Consider the following 19,925-nt stretch of genomic DNA (forward strand, 5'->3'; position numbering starts at 1 on the left):
TTCGTTAGCGAGTTTACCCAAGCGAAAAAATTTCGCCCGGATTTTCAGAAACCCTTGGTGAAGTTCAGGCCGTATAGAAAAATGGTTAAAGGTAGTTACAAAAGATACAAATACGATTGTTTTTTATGTTTTTATATCTGGGGGGGACAAATTTATTTAAAATTCGTCCCCAGAGCTGTAAATACAATACTTTCAGAGATATCTTACGTAAACACACAGAAATTGGTGCAAAGAGGAAATAACACATTTTTGTGGTTTAACGTTACGATTACTTTCCATAAATGTTAAATAAAGGTCATTTTTTTTCTTAAACAGATTTGTTAGTAACATTTATAATTCTGAAAAGATTCTCATCGTGATATTACTTTAGGAAACAACAAATTTAAGATAATAGAATATTCGGAATTTAGCTTTAAATTTATAAAAATAAAAACAGACGTCAACAAAAATGCATATTCTTATTCTGCATACAAATATTAACTAATGTTTTAGGGTTTGTGAGTAAACACTGATCATTTATTCTAGACTGAACAATTAACATAAAAATGTAATTTAACCTTTATAAAACTGTAATAATAATCACCTATAATAGATATGCTCACATAGTGTCCTCCTAATATGTTAGGCAATGCACTTTTCCTCGCACGAACGGAATCCACACTCTTTTCTAGCGCGATTTCATAAACCGTGTTTGGAGCAAATTCTTTGATAGTTTTCTGCCCGCTCTCTGTAAGTGGCTATTACGTAAACTCCTCTTATGGTGTGTAAAATCCGTTTTGAATAAACAATTGACTTCATCCAACCCCCATAAGAAAAAGTCTGGCTGGCGTGAGGTCAGGAGAATGTGGTGGCCATTTTAACTGGTCCATTATCGACCAATCCATTGTCTACCGTATGTATCATTTAAATAGGTTTTCACATCATTAGAAAAATGTGGAGGTGCTCCGTCGTTCATAAACCATGCATTTATTCTGTTTTGAACAGGAATATCTTCCAAGAGGGTAGGCAGGTTTGTTCTTAAAAAATTTAAGTACGCTACTCCATTAAGTCGATTTAGGGAGGAAAAAATGGACCAAATCAAATTATCACCCAGAACACCAAGCCATACATTGACTGAAAATGTATGTTGAAAAATGCCTCGTCGCAGTTTCATGTGGGTTGTCGTACGCCCAAGTATGGGTATTACGAAAATTTACAATTCCATTTCTAGTAAAACAGGATTCATCAGTAACGAGAATACCGCCGAAGAAAATACTGATGTTGTAATACAATTTTCTTCTTAAACCAGCGGCAGAACATCTTCCGTTTAATTAAGATCTTGCGGTAATAAGTCTTGAACACGTGTTATATGGAATGGGTACAACTGTGCTTCATGAAGTGTCCCGCCATACGCTTGACTGGCAAATATTTAACTGACGTGATAATCGTCTGGTGCTTGTGGTTGGTGATAATTCTACAGCATTTATTATTGCTCGTTCATTATTATAGTTCCTTGCGCTACCGTTGACGACCAGTATCTATTCGCTTCGGTTTAAAGCTACCAGTTTCTCTAAAGTCATCTCTCCACAGCTTCAAATGTTTTGCGATCAAGGTGTTCTTCGATGTTGTGGAAAAAGTATCACGATATTCCTGAACTGCAGCTAAACCATGTCTTGTTAACTTTGCCGTAAATCAGTATCATGTCCGTATACTCTTCAAACGAATACATACCATTTACATTATCTGCCAATTATTTACTAAGATAATTACATACACTTTTATAAAAATATTTAATAAAATATTTTAAAAAAATAAATATTTAATAAAATATTTTATACACTTGTATAAAATATTTCCAAATAATCACAGGATCTCACAAAATACAATCTTCACACGCCACAATACAAAAAACCTCCATAAAGGTTTATTCAAATATTAACTTCATGAACTTAATTGTTGATCAGCTGATATTGCCAACCTTTGCAAAGAAAATATGACGATAAAAAGTGTTGAATAAATGATCAGCTGTTACTCACAACCCTAAACATTAGTTAATATTTTATGCAGATAAAGAATATGCATTTTTGTGCGTTCTGTTTTATTTTTAAATTAAAGCTAAATTTCCAATACCTATTATTAATTTTTTTTCCTAAGTAATTTCACATGAATCTTTTCAGAATTAAATGTTCTACAAATCTGGGTTTAAGGAGAAAAAAATGACCTTTATTTTAACATTTATGGAAGTAATCTTACTTTTAAACACAAAAATGTGTTATTTCTTTTGCACCAATTCTTGTGTTTTTACGTAAGATATCTCTGAAAGTATTGTATTTACAGCTCTGGGACGAATTTTAATAAATTTGTCAGATATAAAAAACATAAAAAAACAATCGTATTTGTATCTTTGTAACTACCTTTTACCATTTTTATTACGGCCTGACTTCACCAAGGGTTCTGAAATCCGGGCGAAATCTTTCGCTAGGCGTAACTCGCTAACGAAGCGTTGCCGGTCATATAGTTATATGAACTTTTTTACTTGTTTTTAGCTATAGAATAAGCTCTCGAGAGATTGCCGTTTAGTTTTGAATCACCCTGTATATTTATTTAAAGTACCTTAATATGAAATACTTTTCAATTTAGTGAATAGTGATTACTTTTACCTTTCATTTGTATCTGATTTTGTATCATTGTGATTTTAATTCAAAGAAAATAAATAATAATAGTAAAAATAATAAAGTAATAATCAAACCCTCAATTTTTTTATCAATGAAATATTAAATTGGAGTAGTAGTTTTTGTGATTTGTTTTTGAAACAATTTTAAAAATTTGTATTCTCAGAAACAAAAATTCACTCAAGAATCATATTTTGTTAGTATTATTTCGGTATCACATGACTGTATTAAGTATAGTGTTATAATATTATAAATCACAGAAAGTTTGACAGTTAAAACAATAATCCAAATTGAAATTTTACACACTTCATGCTTGTTTCAGGAGGAATGTAAAGAAAGAAGTACAACAAAAAGTGAATCTTTTAAGACAGATGGTATAAAATCATTTTAATGTAGATTTTAGTGTATTGAAATATTTAATTGTTAGTACAAAACAGTTTAACCCTTTGGGTACTAGCCAAATTTAAATTTTCATTCTGAGGAATACCAGTGGTACCTGGGGACTACCGAAGGATACCGGACATATGTAGGCTATTATGCACTTTTTCACATTATTACATCTAAATTCTTTATTTTTTGTTAACATTTATCATTTTGTAGGCTACAAGCATCATAAATAAATAATATTACACGAAACAAATAAAAACCAAGAAGTTATAATACATAATGTACTTAACTCAAAAGATTTTTCAATTTTGTCTTTAGGAAAACATCTTCAAATAAATTCTTGAGTACAATACTACTTATTTTACTGAATACTAGAACTAAAACTTGTACACAAGCACAAATTTTTAATAATTTTGATTAAAAAACACATCTTTTATCAAACTTAAAAAAAATGTCGAAAACTGCTTAAACAGCTGCCTAGTTGTCAATGCCTTCTATATTTGAACCAAATAAAAATAAAGAAGAGATAAATGTATTATTATGTATATACAGGATCTGTTCAAATAAGTATCGGGACTGGTTCACTGTATCCTCAACGGAGCAGTGGAGGGGGTCCGACTGGTCGGCCTCAGTAGAGAGGGCCCCCACCACTCAGGCACACTTTAATTCAGTCACCTGCAGGCATGCGTTGAGACAGGAGGTGGATTTTTTGTGTATGTGCTTTAACACTTGAGAAATCCACGTCCAAGACCCCTCATTAAACAGGCTTATGGGGATGATTGCCTTAAGCCGCACAAAAGTTTTTGAGTAGCACTTAGCGGTAAGTGTTTAAGGAAGGCCAGGAGCTCGTCTAAGATGATCACCGCGTTGGACGCCTGACGACCGCTTGAACCGATGCTCAGGTGGCCAAAGTGAAAATAGTGAAAAGTTTTGGCCTCTGACAGGCATTTAACCATCGCCCTTGTTAGTGAGAACCGGCCTTTTAGTTGGAACCGTTTCACACACCATTGTAATAGAGAAATCTTGCGATGAGGAAAGTATGTGCAAAAGCTAGTGTCAATAGTCTTGAGTGAGGAAAAAAACTTTTGTGGGTGGAAGTTTTGCAAAAAAATTTTGGACTGTGTCAAAGAAGATGAAGGATTTCTCAACAACGTTATTTACCGGCAATGAATCCGGGTGTTACATTATGGCCCAGAAACATAATGTCAAAGTTCAGAATGGCACATGCAGCGGTCCCTGCTTTGGAAAAAAGCTTGGATGCCAAAAATCAAAACCATGCTGTTTTTTTCTACTGACGTGGCATTGTTCACAAGGAGTTTGTGTCTTCTAGAAATGCTTCATTTTACGTGCAAGTTCTGACACGTCTACAAAATCTCACGAAATGCATGTGGTGAACAGCCATTGTAAATAATTTGAAACTTCACTTTGACAATGTGTCGTGCCACGGTGCAATGGTTGTGCAATAGCTGCTGGCAAAATTCGATGTGGCAATGTTGCATCACCTCCCTCCTACAGCTACTACCTGACTACAACAGACTTTTTCTTGTTTCTGCAAATGAAAAGGGGGCTCAAAAGACCTCGGTTTCGACTCCATCGAGGCGATTCAAGAGACAACAACAAAGGTTCTCAAACAGTATTCCGGAAACCGACTTTCAGCGGGCTTTTGACGAGTGACACACGCCAAACTAAGTGTTTCAATGCAGGAGAAATGTATTTTGAAGATTATTAAGTAATTGTAATATTGTAAGATAACTGCAATAAATTTTGATTTTGTGGAACCAGTCCTGATAACTTATTGAACAGACCCTGTAGGTCCTTAATCTATGTTTTCTTGTGAACAGCCCACACATTTTAATTAGTACTAAATATGATCAAATTTACTACTTAAAAATTAACAATACAAAAATAAAATTAAAAAAAATCCTGTTATCCAGACAGTTAGTATTTCTTGCCAGTTACAGGTGTGTCTGATTAACGTAAGTATTTATTTCTCAGCACTTCTCTATATGTCCAGAATACCCGGACAGAGTACCCAGAGGGTTAATTTTATAGTCTAGGAGCCGAGAGCCAATTTGCGTTGTATAAGCACACAATTTGGCTATTCTTGAAATCAATAGAGGACTTTTCTCTTGCAAATAAATCTATTACCTGTCTAGTTTTGATGGATATTGAAATGGAAGGGTATAAAAAGGATTAAACTATAGGAAATAACAATTTTTCTCTTGATATTGTTTTTCTTGGTTTGACACTTCAAAATGACTGTTAGACACATAAATAACATATCAGACATCTAGTTAAAGAGACTAACAATGTATTATTTGTGTCAATTTAACAAATATGATCTGAGACAAAAATTATTGTTAAATATTTTTAACTCTGTCGATATCCTCCAATTTTGACCTCTCCCAAACTAGTGCTGCTAATAATTGATTTTTTTTTTTTCTTAGGGAAGTTTCTCTTTCAATTTCAAGAAAAGCCAAACTGTGTGCTAAATGGGCTCTCTACTTCCCCTGGTCTATTAGTTTTAAAAGCTTTTCTTATATTTTCAAAACTAATACTAAAATCTAAACAACTCTTAGTAATTATTGGAGAATTTTCTTAATATGATTTACTGTAACTTATATAGAAATTTGGGAAGGATGAGTTCGATTGTATTATTTACTTTAAAATATTTTTAATATTTTAGAGTTTTTAAATCTTTTTTACTGTGTTGGAATAAAAGTATGTTTTCGTTATCATTGTTTTATAATAAAACAGCTCTGTTTGAGTATGCATTATATTTCCTAGTATGCTGATTAAAGAGTTTAATAAATTGAAAAATGTAGAAAACGTACACAGTTCTTATTACAAAACTTAGTTTTATGTTTAGTTAGTTTTACAGAATATTTAATGGGTTTTCTGCTGGAGTGTAATGTGGGCATAAGTCAAGTATGTATTTCAGATGGTGACAGTTCATATATACACAGTTCCTTGTTACATAACTTAGTTCTGAGCTAGTTTTACAAAGTATTTAATCGGTTTTCTTCTTGAGTATGGTTCGTGGGCATAAGTCAAACATGTATATCAGATGGTGACAGTTTCATATATACACAGTTCTTGTTACATAACTTAGTTCTGAGCTAGTTTTACAAAGTATTTAATGGGTTTTTTTCTTTTGAGTATGAGGTGTGGGCATAAGTCAAACATGTATATCAGATGGTGACAGTTCATATATACACAGTTCTTGTTACATAACTTAGTTCTGAGCTAGTTTTACAAAGTATTTAATGGGTTTTTCTTCTTGAGTATGGTGTGGGCATAAGTCAAACATGTATATCAGATGGTGACAGTTCATATGTACACAGTTCTTGTTACATAATTTAGTTTCTGTGTTTAGCTAGTTTTACAAAGTATTTATTGGGTTTTTTGTTTGAGTATGGCGTGTATGTATTTCAGATGGTGATAGTACATGCAAGAAAGGTGCCTTAGAAACATTCCTAAAACTATTGCCCAACTGTAGCAACTTGGAGATGGTAGACAATGCTGCACTTGAGTTTCTTAGTTTACTTTAATTCCAAGATTGGCCGTAAGAAACTGACCAATGTAAGTACAATTTACATGTTCTTAAACAAAATACAGCAATATTAGGCATAATCAGCTACTCCAAATGTTACCTATGTACATCATTTCCCTAAACCTTGATTCATAATATGACAACTATATATATCTACAATAAAACTGAGAATAGATCAATGGTTAATTAAGACATGTAAAAGGCACAGAGGACCAGAGTTTTGTTTTGCTTATTACCCTTCTGCGTAATTCACCTAACAGTTAAAATAAAACTATTGGTGTTTTGTAGTAAACTTAAGTAATTGACAGGTATCTACTTAGAGATCTCTAGTTTTCAGCCTTTCCTCTATTTTTATCAATCGTCTAAAATGAGATGTTACTATTAGGGTATTTAAATTTAAAATGTTATAGTTGTTTCCTATTTTGGGAAGGGGCTTAATTGTCCCAATTTCCAAATGCCCTATAAAGGTTTACCAAAGTAAAAAATGTCCATTTGCACTGTTAAAAATTAGGGAGAGGGCAAGACTATTTAAACTGATGATAATGTTATTAAAAAATATTTATATATTTGAAGTAAACATTGAAAAATAGTTAATTGTATTATGCAAATTTGTACTGTTTTAATTTATCTTTGTTTTATTTATAACTCTTGTCAAAAACACTTTTGTCTTTCTTTTGTATACTTTCTTTTGCATTCCAATTAAGAGACAAATATTTCAGAAATTAGTTTAGGGCATCAAAATTGAAATAAAATAAACTTGTTATTTTATTATTTCTCAAGGTTAAATATTTAGAATATGCCTACCTACTTAATCACTTAATCGTAAATTTAATGCTAGACTTTGTTTCTGAAGGGGCATCCAAATTATATCACTAGCCCTCACTTTAGATACTGTTGCACTTATCTCTACATAATAACATGATGTTATATATGAACCAGAACGCTGTTCATGGTGCCAAGGACTAGACTGGAACTGCTGCCTCTTTATGCTCGGTTTGTGGCCATCTTGAGTCCAGTGGTTCCTGATGTAGCAACCAACTTGTGTCAGCAACTGAAATCAGAAATGTTGAGACATATCAACAAAAAGGTAAACATTTATTTATGTCATCATAAATGTTTGAAGCCATCACATATTTGAGGCATGTTTAGTCTGCAATTAGCCAAACATAGTGTACTACAATTTAATTTACCTCATTACATGCCAATGTATAAACTAAGCTGTATGTGACATTTCATATTAATTTGGAAAATTTAAAACAATCTACATTATCCACATTTTTTCAATATTTTACAATTCTATTCTTACATTTCTAATAGTTTATTTTGAGTTATTATATAACGTTTTTTTATTTTCATTTTTGTGTTCACTGGATTTGACATTTTATTGAATTCCTGTACATTGCATTTAATGAATGAAATGCTGGCATCTCACAACATGCATAGGCTGAATCTGCCATCAATGATGATAACTAACAATACAAAATTATTTATACAAGGAATGTCCAGAAAGTAACATACGTTTTGACATGGTACAGGAATGGGGCGAAACTAGTGTCGCCATCTTGGTTTCAGAGTGTTTTCTACACTTAGTACACAACCAGCCATGGTAGATTGTGCATCGTGCCTCTTGTACTTTGTATACAGTGGAGTGTTCAAATAAGTACTGCAATTGAAAATCCCACCAGTTGTGAAGTACGATCTGTGATAAGGTTTTTGCTGGCGAAAAATCACAAACCAATTGAATTTTATCGCAATTTTGTTTATTTTATTTAATTTTATCCAAATTTGTGATGTGTACAGTCCAAGAAATAATGAGTGGTAGCCAAGTGAGACAGTGGTTGCAGTGATTTAAAAAATGGGCAAATCAGTGTTCATGATTAGCATCACAGTGGTAGGCCTACTCTTGTTAGTGATGGTAAAAATCAGCGAAATAATCCCATGAAAATCGTCATTTCACAATTAAGGAACTTTCAGAACATTTTCCAAAAAAAAGAAGCTCAAAATGAACTCATTACATTGTTTGGACATCAGAGAATCAAACACTTTCCACTATAGCTACGTTATGTGTAGAAAACTCGGTTGCTCCTCTGTGCTTGGAGATTGTGTCTACCACATGGAGACAATGAGAATACATTATTCACCTAGATAAACACTATATTTTGTGGTCTAGGTGTCTGTGATGTTAAAAAGATGTAATTAGTTCATTTTGAGCTTTTTCATTCTGTCTTTATTTGAATCTCTTCAGACGAACATAACTCCAGATTTCAGGAGTCAAGTCTGTAATAGCGTCAGATCCCACCGGCTACACTAAGAGAAAGGTGAACTGGAGCTTAAATTAATATTTACATTGAATCAACCCTTCCCAACATAGAGCTACGTTATGTGTAGCCTGATAAAGTTGGGATATTCATCATAAATCAAATAATTTTCTCTCATTAATGAAACTATTTAAAACAAAATTCAAATTTACTTTTAATTTAGTTTATAAAAATATGTAGTTTGTCTTTCATTCAACTGAAAGCAGATATTTCTAAGAATTATTATAAAAAAACTAAAACTAAACTGAGTACCATATTTGAAAATGTTTTTAGAAAAACATTTATTAAAGTCCATTTACACTAGGTAGGCTATAGATTTTTTGTGTTTATACGTTTATTTTGTAAACACAATTTTATAAATATTTTCACTATTTCCAGGTTTTGTTATTTTTATAAAATTAAAACATCTTTTATATAACTTGTACCATGAAGTTTTGCCATGATTTGAATATAGAAAAACAAGTAGGAGCTAAAAGAAACAGAACATCTACAAGGTTCCAAATTTCAAAATTAGGATTATCAGTATGGTATCTATCAGTAACCACATATAGAAAGCTTGACAAACATTTTCCACAGCAAACGCAATAAAACTTAATTATAAAAATAATTGGCAACAATAAATTGTTACATGATAATTAGTATTAAAATTGAAAATATATCGCACTTACCACTTATTAATTTGTACCAGGACCAAGTAAACATAGAGTCAAAGAAGAAGACCCGTTAAATTTATTGGTGAACTTGTCAATTTTGGAGTGTATGCCAAGAAGGAAGTGCTGCGTGCATTGAAGCTGCTCTTATACGACTTTACCCACCACAATATAGAAATGGTGTGTTGTCTACTGGAGACATGTGGATGTGTATTGTATGCAGCATCAGATACTCACCTCAGCATTAAGTACTATCTTGTAAGTACCTTTTAGCTATCTTTGGTGAAGTAAGTTCCATTTTTAAATATAGTCAACTCCTAACATTCAAAGAGATCAGGTATGTATTGTGGTTGGCCAACATGAGAATGAAAGAAAATGTACAGATTTGATGCCAAGAGTACATGTATTGGGTATTAGGGTAGGGAGATATAAACTTATAACGCCTAGTTTTCCTTCTTTCCTATGTTCTTCTCATTATGAATTGTGTGTCAGTTGGTCAAAAAGGGCTAATTCAGTTTTTGAGCAAAGTTTTAGATGGTTGTCAAAGTTTTACATTTTTGTTTATGAATTTCAATTTATGTTGGGTTTTTAGTATAATATATATTTTGTTCCTATCATCTTAACATTTTTACTTTATCCTTGTAACCTTTTAACAGAAGAATAATAATTTAAGACATTGATCCATGTGACCAACTATCTAATTAGTTTTGATATGAGTATTGTTAGAAAAGTAACGGGAATTTTTTCAGTTTCAGGGGTTTGGAGATTCTGATTGTTCATTGCTTGTTCGTAAATGTTTGGCCAAAAACAGTACTGTAACGATGCTTCAGCCTCCATTTTCTACAGACATTGCTCTGTATAACTTTTATTTCCAAATATAAAGAAAACCGTAAAGGGCTGTATAACTTTTATTTCCAAATATAAAGAAAACCGTAAAGGGCTGTTGATTTACAAGCAAAGATGACATTAAAAGTGCAACAACACTGAAAGAGCTATCACAAAGAAGTTTGAGTAGTGTTTCGAGGATTGGAAGAAGTGCTGGCACAAGGGTATATAATATCTAATTGGGTCTCTTTTGAAGATGACAACATTAATGTAGACGAATAAATAAGTTTTTTTTTAAGAATTCAAATTCCTGTTACTTTTAGAACATATCTTGTATAGTTTAATAAATTTGTTACCATTGAAATAGGCTCTTTAAGTCCTATTAAATGTATTAATTATTAATCTGAATTTTTTACTGGTATAGTAATATAGGATTAAAATTAATTACACATAATTTATGTTATATACAAAGATGAAATTAAACAGTGTGCCACAGTAAGATTAAAACTACTTTACAGTATTATAACTGCACACAGTAAATCATTTCTCAATTTAATTAAAAAAAATAATCTTTTTCTATTTGGATGTAAAGTTTATATATATATATATATATATATATATATATATATATATATATATATATTGCATTCTATTGTTGCTTTTACTAAAAAAGTTAAATTGTAATCAGGTAAATAAAAGTCAACTCTTTGCCCTATTAAATAGCTCTGATTACCACCACCACTATGAGTTGGAACAACTAGAATTATATTTAGTACAAATTACACACAAATAAATAAAGAATGTTAATAAACAACTGTAAATTATTTAGGACATCTTTTGATTTGATTTTAAAAATTTTAATTCCAAACATATTATTGTTTTGAAATTTAGGAAATTAGGAAAATGTGAATTAAAAAATAAAGCATTAACACTTTGTTGGTATTTCCATGTATTTTTATTTTCAATATGACATATGAAACATGACTCAAGTGTGCAGACCGAACCATTGAGAGGAAATGCAGCATGATTAATGAGACTCCCAATCTCCCATTATGCAAATAGCATACTCGTCTTGTGGCGTGACTGTCCCGCTTGACCACAGTCCGTGGCAGTGTTTTAGATTTGGACTGTACCACTTAACTTCATATGGACTGGATAGGGAAGGGTGATTCATGGTTCGATCTGTATTTGTAAGTCAGAATGTTAATGTAAAACCTAGGCTTACACATTCCTTAAAAAATCTAATATATAGCCACAACTAGCAATATATTTCATAATAATAATAATAATGTTTTTATGGAAGATGCAAACTATTAAAACAAATAAAAGAACCATTTTTAATACTGTTTAAACAAACTTATAGCCATGCAGATATTTTTAACAGGTATATTACATATTTATTCATTTCAATTAATATAAGAAACGTGATTCTACTGATTAGGAAGTTGAATTGTTCTTTTTCTTAGGAAACCATCCTATCTAAATATTATAATTTCTTTTGCAGAACTTGAGCACAACCAGTGTAATAAACAGTACACATAATTTTTAACAGTTATTTACCTCAGAGATAGATACATCACAGGATTTCCATCATTGTAGGTAGGTTCTTTATAGGATTATCTTTTTTTTCTAAATATACTTGTTTTGTCTAGGAGCAAATGATGAGGTTGAAGACAATTATGGCTTTAGATTCCCGGTATGTGATTCTCATAGAGAATGCATATTACCACATCTTGCCCCCTGAGAACACTGTTCTACAACCACCCGTCCAGCTGACACCACTACAGCATTATATCTCCAAAACCATCTATAGTGTAAGCATGTTTCAAGTATCTGTTTTATTATGCTTTCTTTTTTATCTTGGCTCACAACATTATCATGTTTTTTTGTTGTAATAAATATTTTATTCTTCAGAATAAATAATTTTCGTACGGTGTTTTAAATACTTTAGTAAATATTTCCTAAGATTTATAATATCTAGTGGCATAAACTGCCATTGGAATTGATAATTACATGAAAAGAGGGGATAAAAAATTATCTACTTAAATAACAGAACATAACCTTATTGTGACTGAATGTTACAACTGTACAATAGTAACCTTGTATTATGTGCTAGTCTTGGTTTATGTTTAGAAAGAAGTACTGTAGGAGGTTAGGTTTAAATATAAAACAAATCCATTTACAGCTGGTGCAGTAATCATGACCTGAACTATACCTCTTAAATTTAGCTTTTGAAAATATTATTGAACTTGGTAAATCACAAATTATTTTATTCAACCAACTTTATCTTATTTAACGTAATTGAAATACCTCTACATTCAATATCTAGTCTGTTATTTAGTTGCATCTTTTAAATTATATGTTTATTCATTTTCAGTTTATTATTCTTTCTTGTTGCCTCACATATTTAAATTAATTTTCTCTGAGTGTGTTTTTATCCTAAGTATGAGGTCCATTCAAAAAGTATTTGAGTAGTTATCATGTCCCTCATCATCACAGAAAAATGAATGCGATCTGGCTTTCTACTCTACCTGGCTTACATACAAGGTTTCTTCTTCGTGAACTTGTGTTCATTAGTTCTGTGACAGCATTAGTTTTTATCACACGTACCTAGGTCTTCGTCACATTTTGATATCTTGGAAAATGTCAATCAGCATTTTTTCATCCAGTTTTATTAACACTTTGTACCCTGAGCCCGAGTATAGCTCGGGTCATGTTATTTAATTGTATTATTTAGCTCAGTCATCTTATTTTTGGATTCAAACATTTTGATTACGTTCATTGGTTGTCTAAGTTTGTATTTGTTGGTTTTGAGATCCCTGGGTCACGTTTTAGTAATGATAATGATACTAATACGTATATTTTTCGTCGTACTACAAGCGAGTCTAGACAGCTGATCGTAGGCGCCGCGGCTGATCGTCGGTAGGCCTACTGTCAGTTTGCTTTTTAGTGTTTCATTTTGTGTGCTGTTGTGAGTCTTAGCGATGTCTTACTAAGTTTTCTACAAATCTTGCCGACAAATACTGAAGCAAATGTTATTATAATGAATTCTAAATGTGAATTTAACTGTTTGTAAATAATCAGAACATTAGTTTCTTACTGAATGAGTAAAGGCAAATGCAAGCAATGTGAGATTATCTGTATGTTTTGTTTTGTATTTACACTCGCTTTGTTCTTTCTTCTTGACTTTTCGTTGATTTTCTTTTGTATTCTATACTTATTATTTTCGAGTTTAAATAATATGGGTGATGAAATCAAAAGTAATGCAATTCGCGATCTTTTGTTTTGACTCCGAGTCGGAAAGTGACGATGATTTTGATACACACCTGGGACCAAATATTGATTTTATGAACGATCTAAACGAAAATGTGCGAGATCCTGTATTTTATTCAGACCATTGCGCTTTAAAAATTACCACACTAAGGCGAACTACCTGAACTAACAAGCTATGTAGCAAAAAACTTTTTTTGTATTTTTTACATAAAATTCAATATTATGTAATAATTTTTATTTTGAAAATAAACTTTATATTTGTATACATTTAAAAAAAGTATGTATCTCTATCTTTAAAAAGATATATAATATGAGTTTATAACATAACATAATTACTGTAATAACACAGAATTTTTTTAAAAGCGTTATAAAACCCCCAGGGAGCCACGCCGAAACATGTATTAAGGGCCCAAGGTACAAAATGTTAATAGTTTGGAGATAATTCTGAGACTTATGAAAAGTTATGCTTTAGTGATAATTGTATAAGACATACACTCATAATTTATGAGTGGTTTAAATGTTTTAAAGAATGTTGTGAAAGTATTGAAAGTGACGAGTGGTTTGGAAGATCCACAATGAGGTGAAGTAAAGTAAACATTTAAAGAGTTTGGAAATTATTAGCAGAAGACAACTGGTTAACTGTAGAAGAAATTAGTGAGGATTTAGGAATAAGTATTGGTTCAGTTCACTCAATTTTGACCAATGATTTGGGTTTGAAATATGATTCTGCTAAGGTTTACTGAAATGCTATCACCTTAGCAAAAGAAGCTTGCATCAAGATGCTTAATATATAATCAAACACTCCAATAAATGAAAGATTTTTATTTTTATTTATAATCTGGAAGAGATATGTAGATGATATATTTGCTGTTTTTGACAAGAAACAAAATCTTCAAGATTTTATTATTTCGCTTAACTCATTTTACCCTCGATAAAATTTACTTGTGAAATAGAACATAACAATCAACTCCCATTTCTAGATTTATTAATTACAAAAAATACAACTGGCCATTTTGAATTTGATATATATAGAAAAATCAACACAAAACGACAGATTTATCCCATTTGATTCATTTCATCCCCCTTCACAAAAAAAGAGCAGCTTTTCACAGTTTAATCCACAGGCTCTTACATACCCCTCTATCAATTGAAAATTATAAAAAGGAAGTAAAGAAAATTAAAGAAATTGCATTATTTAATGGTTACAAAATTTGAAATGATTGACAACATGATAAAAAAGAAAAAGAAAATTATTGAAAGAAATTCTAGAACAACTCCCTATCAAACTAAATGCAAAGAACCTGAAAAATGGATATCTGTGTCTTACAACAATTTAACTACAGAAATTGCTAAAAGTTTTAAAAACACATGCCAGTATTAATGTATCCTCAAATTCCAAAATAAAACTAAAAAACATATTAGGAAATCCAAAGAATAAAATAGACGATGAAGAAAAATCTGGAATCTATCAAATTAATTGTGACAACTGTGATTTAAAATATATTGGCCAAACAAAAAGGAAAATAAAAAAGAGAGTAAAGGAACATTAAAGCATGTCTGAAGTATCAGCAAGAGGAAAGATCGGCCATGGCGAAACATGCACTCCATACTGGACACTGCTTTTCACAAGTCAAATTATTAAAAGAAATCAATGACAACAAATTCCTCGATGCTTACGAAACTATTTTTATGCAGAAGAACCAAAATTATTTAGTAAATAATGAACCTGGACCTCTACAAAATTCACCGTTACTGCCTTTAATCTAATTAAATATTAATTTTTATATATACAGTAGACACATGCTTCCTGGCCTTTTAAAAATCTTATCTCTTTGTATTTTTCAAGACATATGTTTTTATTTAAATCTAAATTGTTTTTATTATTGATTTACTTTTATTTCAGTTATGTGGGTCTGACGATGTGTTCTTTGAGCACGAAAGGCCTCACAAAAATAAAAATCTTTCATTTATTGGAGTGTTTGATTATATATTAAGCATTTAGTTTCCAAATAAGAAGAAGCTGGTAAAAGTATTGCATCAAGATGTTTTCTAGTGCTCTGGAACCTATTTAAAAACCATAATTTCTCATTACGAAACATGCGTTTACTCATAGAACCAACTTCAAGATATAGCGAAGATACAACAAAATGGGACATGGGACCCAACAATTTATCAAAGTTCTAAAAAGTGACTTCAAGCCAATCAGAAACAAGATACCTTAACTAACGATCCTTTAGGTGTAGTGTGCAACTATCACCCATAGCCGGAGAAAAACTGTGAAACAGACACTGTATGTAAGTCAACCAGGCTTGGGACAGAGATATGAACCAAGGAGTTTAAAATAAGAATTTGCAGTTAATCCATTTTTGGGCATTTATTCACATTATACCACTAGTAACAAAATTGGTCACCACAGCCTGTGTGAGATGAAATTTCATTGATATGGCAACTTTAGTACAGTATTTGATCTGCATATATTTCACTTGAAAATAGAATCAGAAATTTTGGATCAGGAAAAATTGGGACTTTGAAAAAAGATTTTGAGTGGTCAACGTGTTAAAATTTATCGGTATTAAACAGTTTTTTTTCACGTGTTACTTCAAGAGGTTATGTTTAGTATTAAACTCTACTTTTGTAAGTAAATTTATTTGTAGTTGTATTTTTTAAATTATAGTAAAATATTTGTTTATTTTTACATTTTGACAAAACAATAACTATTTTGAAAGTGGAAACCACACAATTGCTTCCATCCATGTTAACTGAATGCCACTGTGGAAATTATAATGTATTCCCATCCAGTTTTTATTTCTATTGAGGGCCAATGGTTTACGAGGGAGAGAGGCCCCTTAGTCATTGAAGATTAGAATCAACTAACAGCATTGCATAGGAAACTGTGCATAGTTGTCGTACATTGGGAATACTGTCTACTACAGTATAATACTTTTTCAAATAAATTATTGAAATTAAACTGCAAAGGCATTATAAAAACACACACATTACTAGCTAGTAAAAGATGCACGAGAGATTATTTTGTAAAAAATGAGGTAAAAATGTGTTCATAAAAAAGAATAGTAACAGCTGCTAATTAATCAAACACTTTGAATTTTAATCTATCCATCATAAATTGATTATACATTTATTGAAACAAAAAACCTAAAAATGTTGAAGGATTTAATGGAGCCCAATTCAGAGACGATGGTGTTGACTGTGCTGAGGAGTCTGGACTGGGAGAGTGAGGAGACAGCAGCCTACACGGTCCAGTGTCTCACCAAGGCTTTCAATATTGGTTATTCTCGTATTCGAGCTCTAGCCAGCGTCGTTTCCATGCTGACAGACTATCAGGTATGTATTAAAGACCAGCAGTACATTGTAATTGTTTTAATGATTTTTGTGCCTGTAGCGGTATTGCTAAAAAGTTATTGTTTCAACAAAATCTGTATTTATTTGGTGATATTTCGTATATTTGCTAACTATAATTTTTTACTGTTTATTTTTAGTAGCTCTACACTAATTGGTTTTTGTTGATTTGTGTAAAAAGTTGTATGTGATATATTCGAAATTGTGCTGACACACAAAACAACAGCTTGTTTGGAACTGTATATGTTGCTCTGGCAGTATGAGTGTACAAACATATTATTTTAGCGTTATTAAAATAGCCTAATTTCTTATTAGATCCTCGTATATTTATAAGCTTGTGTTTTTCAGTGTTGTCTAAAGAAAGTGATTGCTCTATGTTTTAGGAGGAGGGCGTCTGTTGTGTGGTAGATGGAGTTCTAGAAGACATCCGTCTTGGTATGGAAGTGAACAAAGCTTCAATGAACCAGAGGCGAGTTGCCATGATCAAGTATTTGGGCGAGCTGTACAATTACCGGCTGCTGGACACTGCAGATATACTCAGGGTAACTACATGAGAGAGTAGAAGTATTGGCCGATTCTGATTGTACAGTTGTACGATTGCTGATTGTAATCTTGTTCACAGGTGTTGTACTCCATGTTATCATTTGAGATGGTACAGGAACAGTCCAAGGTTGTTTGTGTTGATCCTCCGACCAGTATCATCCCGGTTTACATCTTATACTGCTGTTGTTGAATACTTGTGCCTTCCCTCTCTCCAACCAAGAGATCTACAACAAACTCAAATATTTTTGTACCTACTTCCAGGTTAGTTTTTATCATGTCATCAATATTGTTTTAGCAATATAACTTTATTTGTGGTGATCACTAACCTGAGTGTTAATCATGTCCATGAGAGGCCCCAGGAAATATAGGGCACTATTTTGGTGCTTCGCAGGAGCCTTTTGTAGAATTCATTTTATAATTTTTCATTAATATATATGTATAATATACATCATACAATTAAGTTTTCTTGTTAAAGAATAATTAATTTATCTGCCTGTGTAACTATAAAACTGATCAAAAGTTTTTTTTTTGTAATAGTGTCTGAAATCTGAACGTGATATGTAATTGAATCGGTTTTTTTTTAAAAGGGCGTAAGTCAAGAAATGAAAACTTTTGGAAAAACTAAAAAAGAACTGTGTAGGTAAAAGATTATGTAACAAAAGTTGGTTTTTATTTTATTATACTATAAAGTATAAGATTTAGAGGTATTTTTACAAAGTTTCATTAGTGAACGGTAAAAAACAAACGTAATTTGAAAAAATATCGCCTTTTAAAAAAAAATCAAATCTCTTTGATAGAATGATTACAAGATATTTCATGAATAATAGGCATTTATTTACATAGCAAAGTACAAAAATGTACATGAAATTAACAATGTGTGTCCTTTATTTAAAAAATAGTAACTAACAAGTTTAAATAATTAATGTAGAAAACCATCAAAAAGTTTAATCAAGTTCTGTTTGTTCTAATTCAAAATCACTATCAACCACATTATGTTCACAGTCAATAGTTGGCCAGTTGTAAATTCTTCATAAAACAGTGAGTGCTCCTGTGGAATGTAACTTCTTAGCTTCTTTATGTCCTCTATCTTAGGTTTTTTTTTTTATCGGTACTCGGTTTTCTGGATATGCCAAATTGGCTGGGGGACAAACTGCTTCTTTTGTCTTTGACATTAAGAATGTATGCGATACAATTCCATTAATATTTGGATAAGCTTTGATACATCCTTTGCTGTCACTGTTGTACTCAAACATGAACAGAGAGCTAATCTGAAATGAACACCTTGTTTCTTTTTTTGTTTGTTTTGCCTTTTGTTTCTTGCGAAACACATGACTTTTTGTAAAATATCCCCTGCCACTTCTTAAAGTCAAACACAACATCAGATGACACTTCATGACTGTAAATTTGTCAAAGCGTGAGGAACACTGCCAAAATGATTTGTGTTATCTCATGAACAGTAAAGATTCGGTCATTTTTCTTCAGGGCCTTGAAATGATCCCAAAATCCCTATCACAGGGAAGAAAACTGACCACGTAAGGGAAAGTATTGAGTCACTTTCCTAATCTCCGAGTCTGTTAGATTACAGACACAATCTTGACAGGGCCTGATTTTTGTTCTGTCCAGAACAATTATCACTAAACAGTCGAAGTTCAGTATACTGATCAGACACCGACTTTAAGTACTCATTGAGGAAAGAACAAACTTCATTAGGGGTTTTTTTTTGCCACTTCCTTCATGGTACAAAAATATTGTTGTCTTGTTGTCTTTTAGCGTTGTGTATCCCAAAAAACATTAACTGATATCTGCCTCATGTAATAGAGCTCTTGAACCGGAAATTTTGGAATTGAAATTGAGATGTCTTCATGTAGTCAAAGCGGCTAGGGATAACACGTGTTTTTTCATATTTTACCCTCTTCTGATTGCTCATGTTGTAAAGCTGAGTAAAATTTTTTACTTTTGGCTTTATGGACAAGCAGTTTCAGCAACTGCTGCTCTTTTTCGCCACATCATTCAAGTTTGGAGATTTTATTTTAATATTTGAGACGCTTCCTCACCAAGTGCTACATACATCCACTTGTGGGCAAACCAAATGGATAGTTAAAATTATCATGGTAATATTGCCAAAAGAAACTTAGGCTAACCTTAGGTATAACTTGCGGATGTTTTTCTTGATACATTTGCCACATTTTTTTTAATGTTCAGGTCTGCAGACAAGTAGTATTTTTTTTTTGCCACAATAATGTGTTTCTTTGAGTGGAAAAGATTGTATGTGCTCATGCACTAAATGATAGATTTCGACAGGTAAAGCATGGCTGACAACTTTACCTCTTTTGTCCTCAGGAGTTTTGCCATAGAAGTTTTAGATTTC

General features: G+C 31.8%; 2 protein-coding genes across 2 annotated transcripts; both read left to right on the plus strand.

Annotated features, from left to right (window-relative positions):
- Positions 1–7,531: 7,531 nt before the first annotated feature.
- Positions 7,532–9,636, plus strand: LOC124373806 (regulator of nonsense transcripts 2-like). The gene is made up of 2 exons (XM_046832141.1): positions 7,532–7,678; positions 9,598–9,636. The coding sequence occupies exons 1-2, from the start codon at positions 7,541–7,543 to the stop codon at positions 9,634–9,636; spliced, it is 177 nt and encodes a 58-aa protein (XP_046688097.1). The 5' UTR covers positions 7,532–7,540.
- LOC124373807 (regulator of nonsense transcripts 2-like) lies at positions 9,637–17,747 on the plus strand. Its single transcript, XM_046832142.1, has 5 exons — positions 9,637–9,817; positions 12,037–12,198; positions 16,826–16,999; positions 17,398–17,556; positions 17,637–17,747. The coding sequence occupies exons 1-5, from the start codon at positions 9,737–9,739 to the stop codon at positions 17,745–17,747; spliced, it is 687 nt and encodes a 228-aa protein (XP_046688098.1). The 5' UTR covers positions 9,637–9,736.
- The last annotated feature ends 2,178 nt before the right edge of the window (positions 17,748–19,925 follow it).

Source organism: Homalodisca vitripennis, unplaced genomic scaffold (assembly GCF_021130785.1).
Source record: "Homalodisca vitripennis isolate AUS2020 unplaced genomic scaffold, UT_GWSS_2.1 ScUCBcl_6443;HRSCAF=13659, whole genome shotgun sequence".
NCBI classification, from domain to species: Eukaryota; Metazoa; Arthropoda; class Insecta; order Hemiptera; family Cicadellidae; genus Homalodisca; species Homalodisca vitripennis.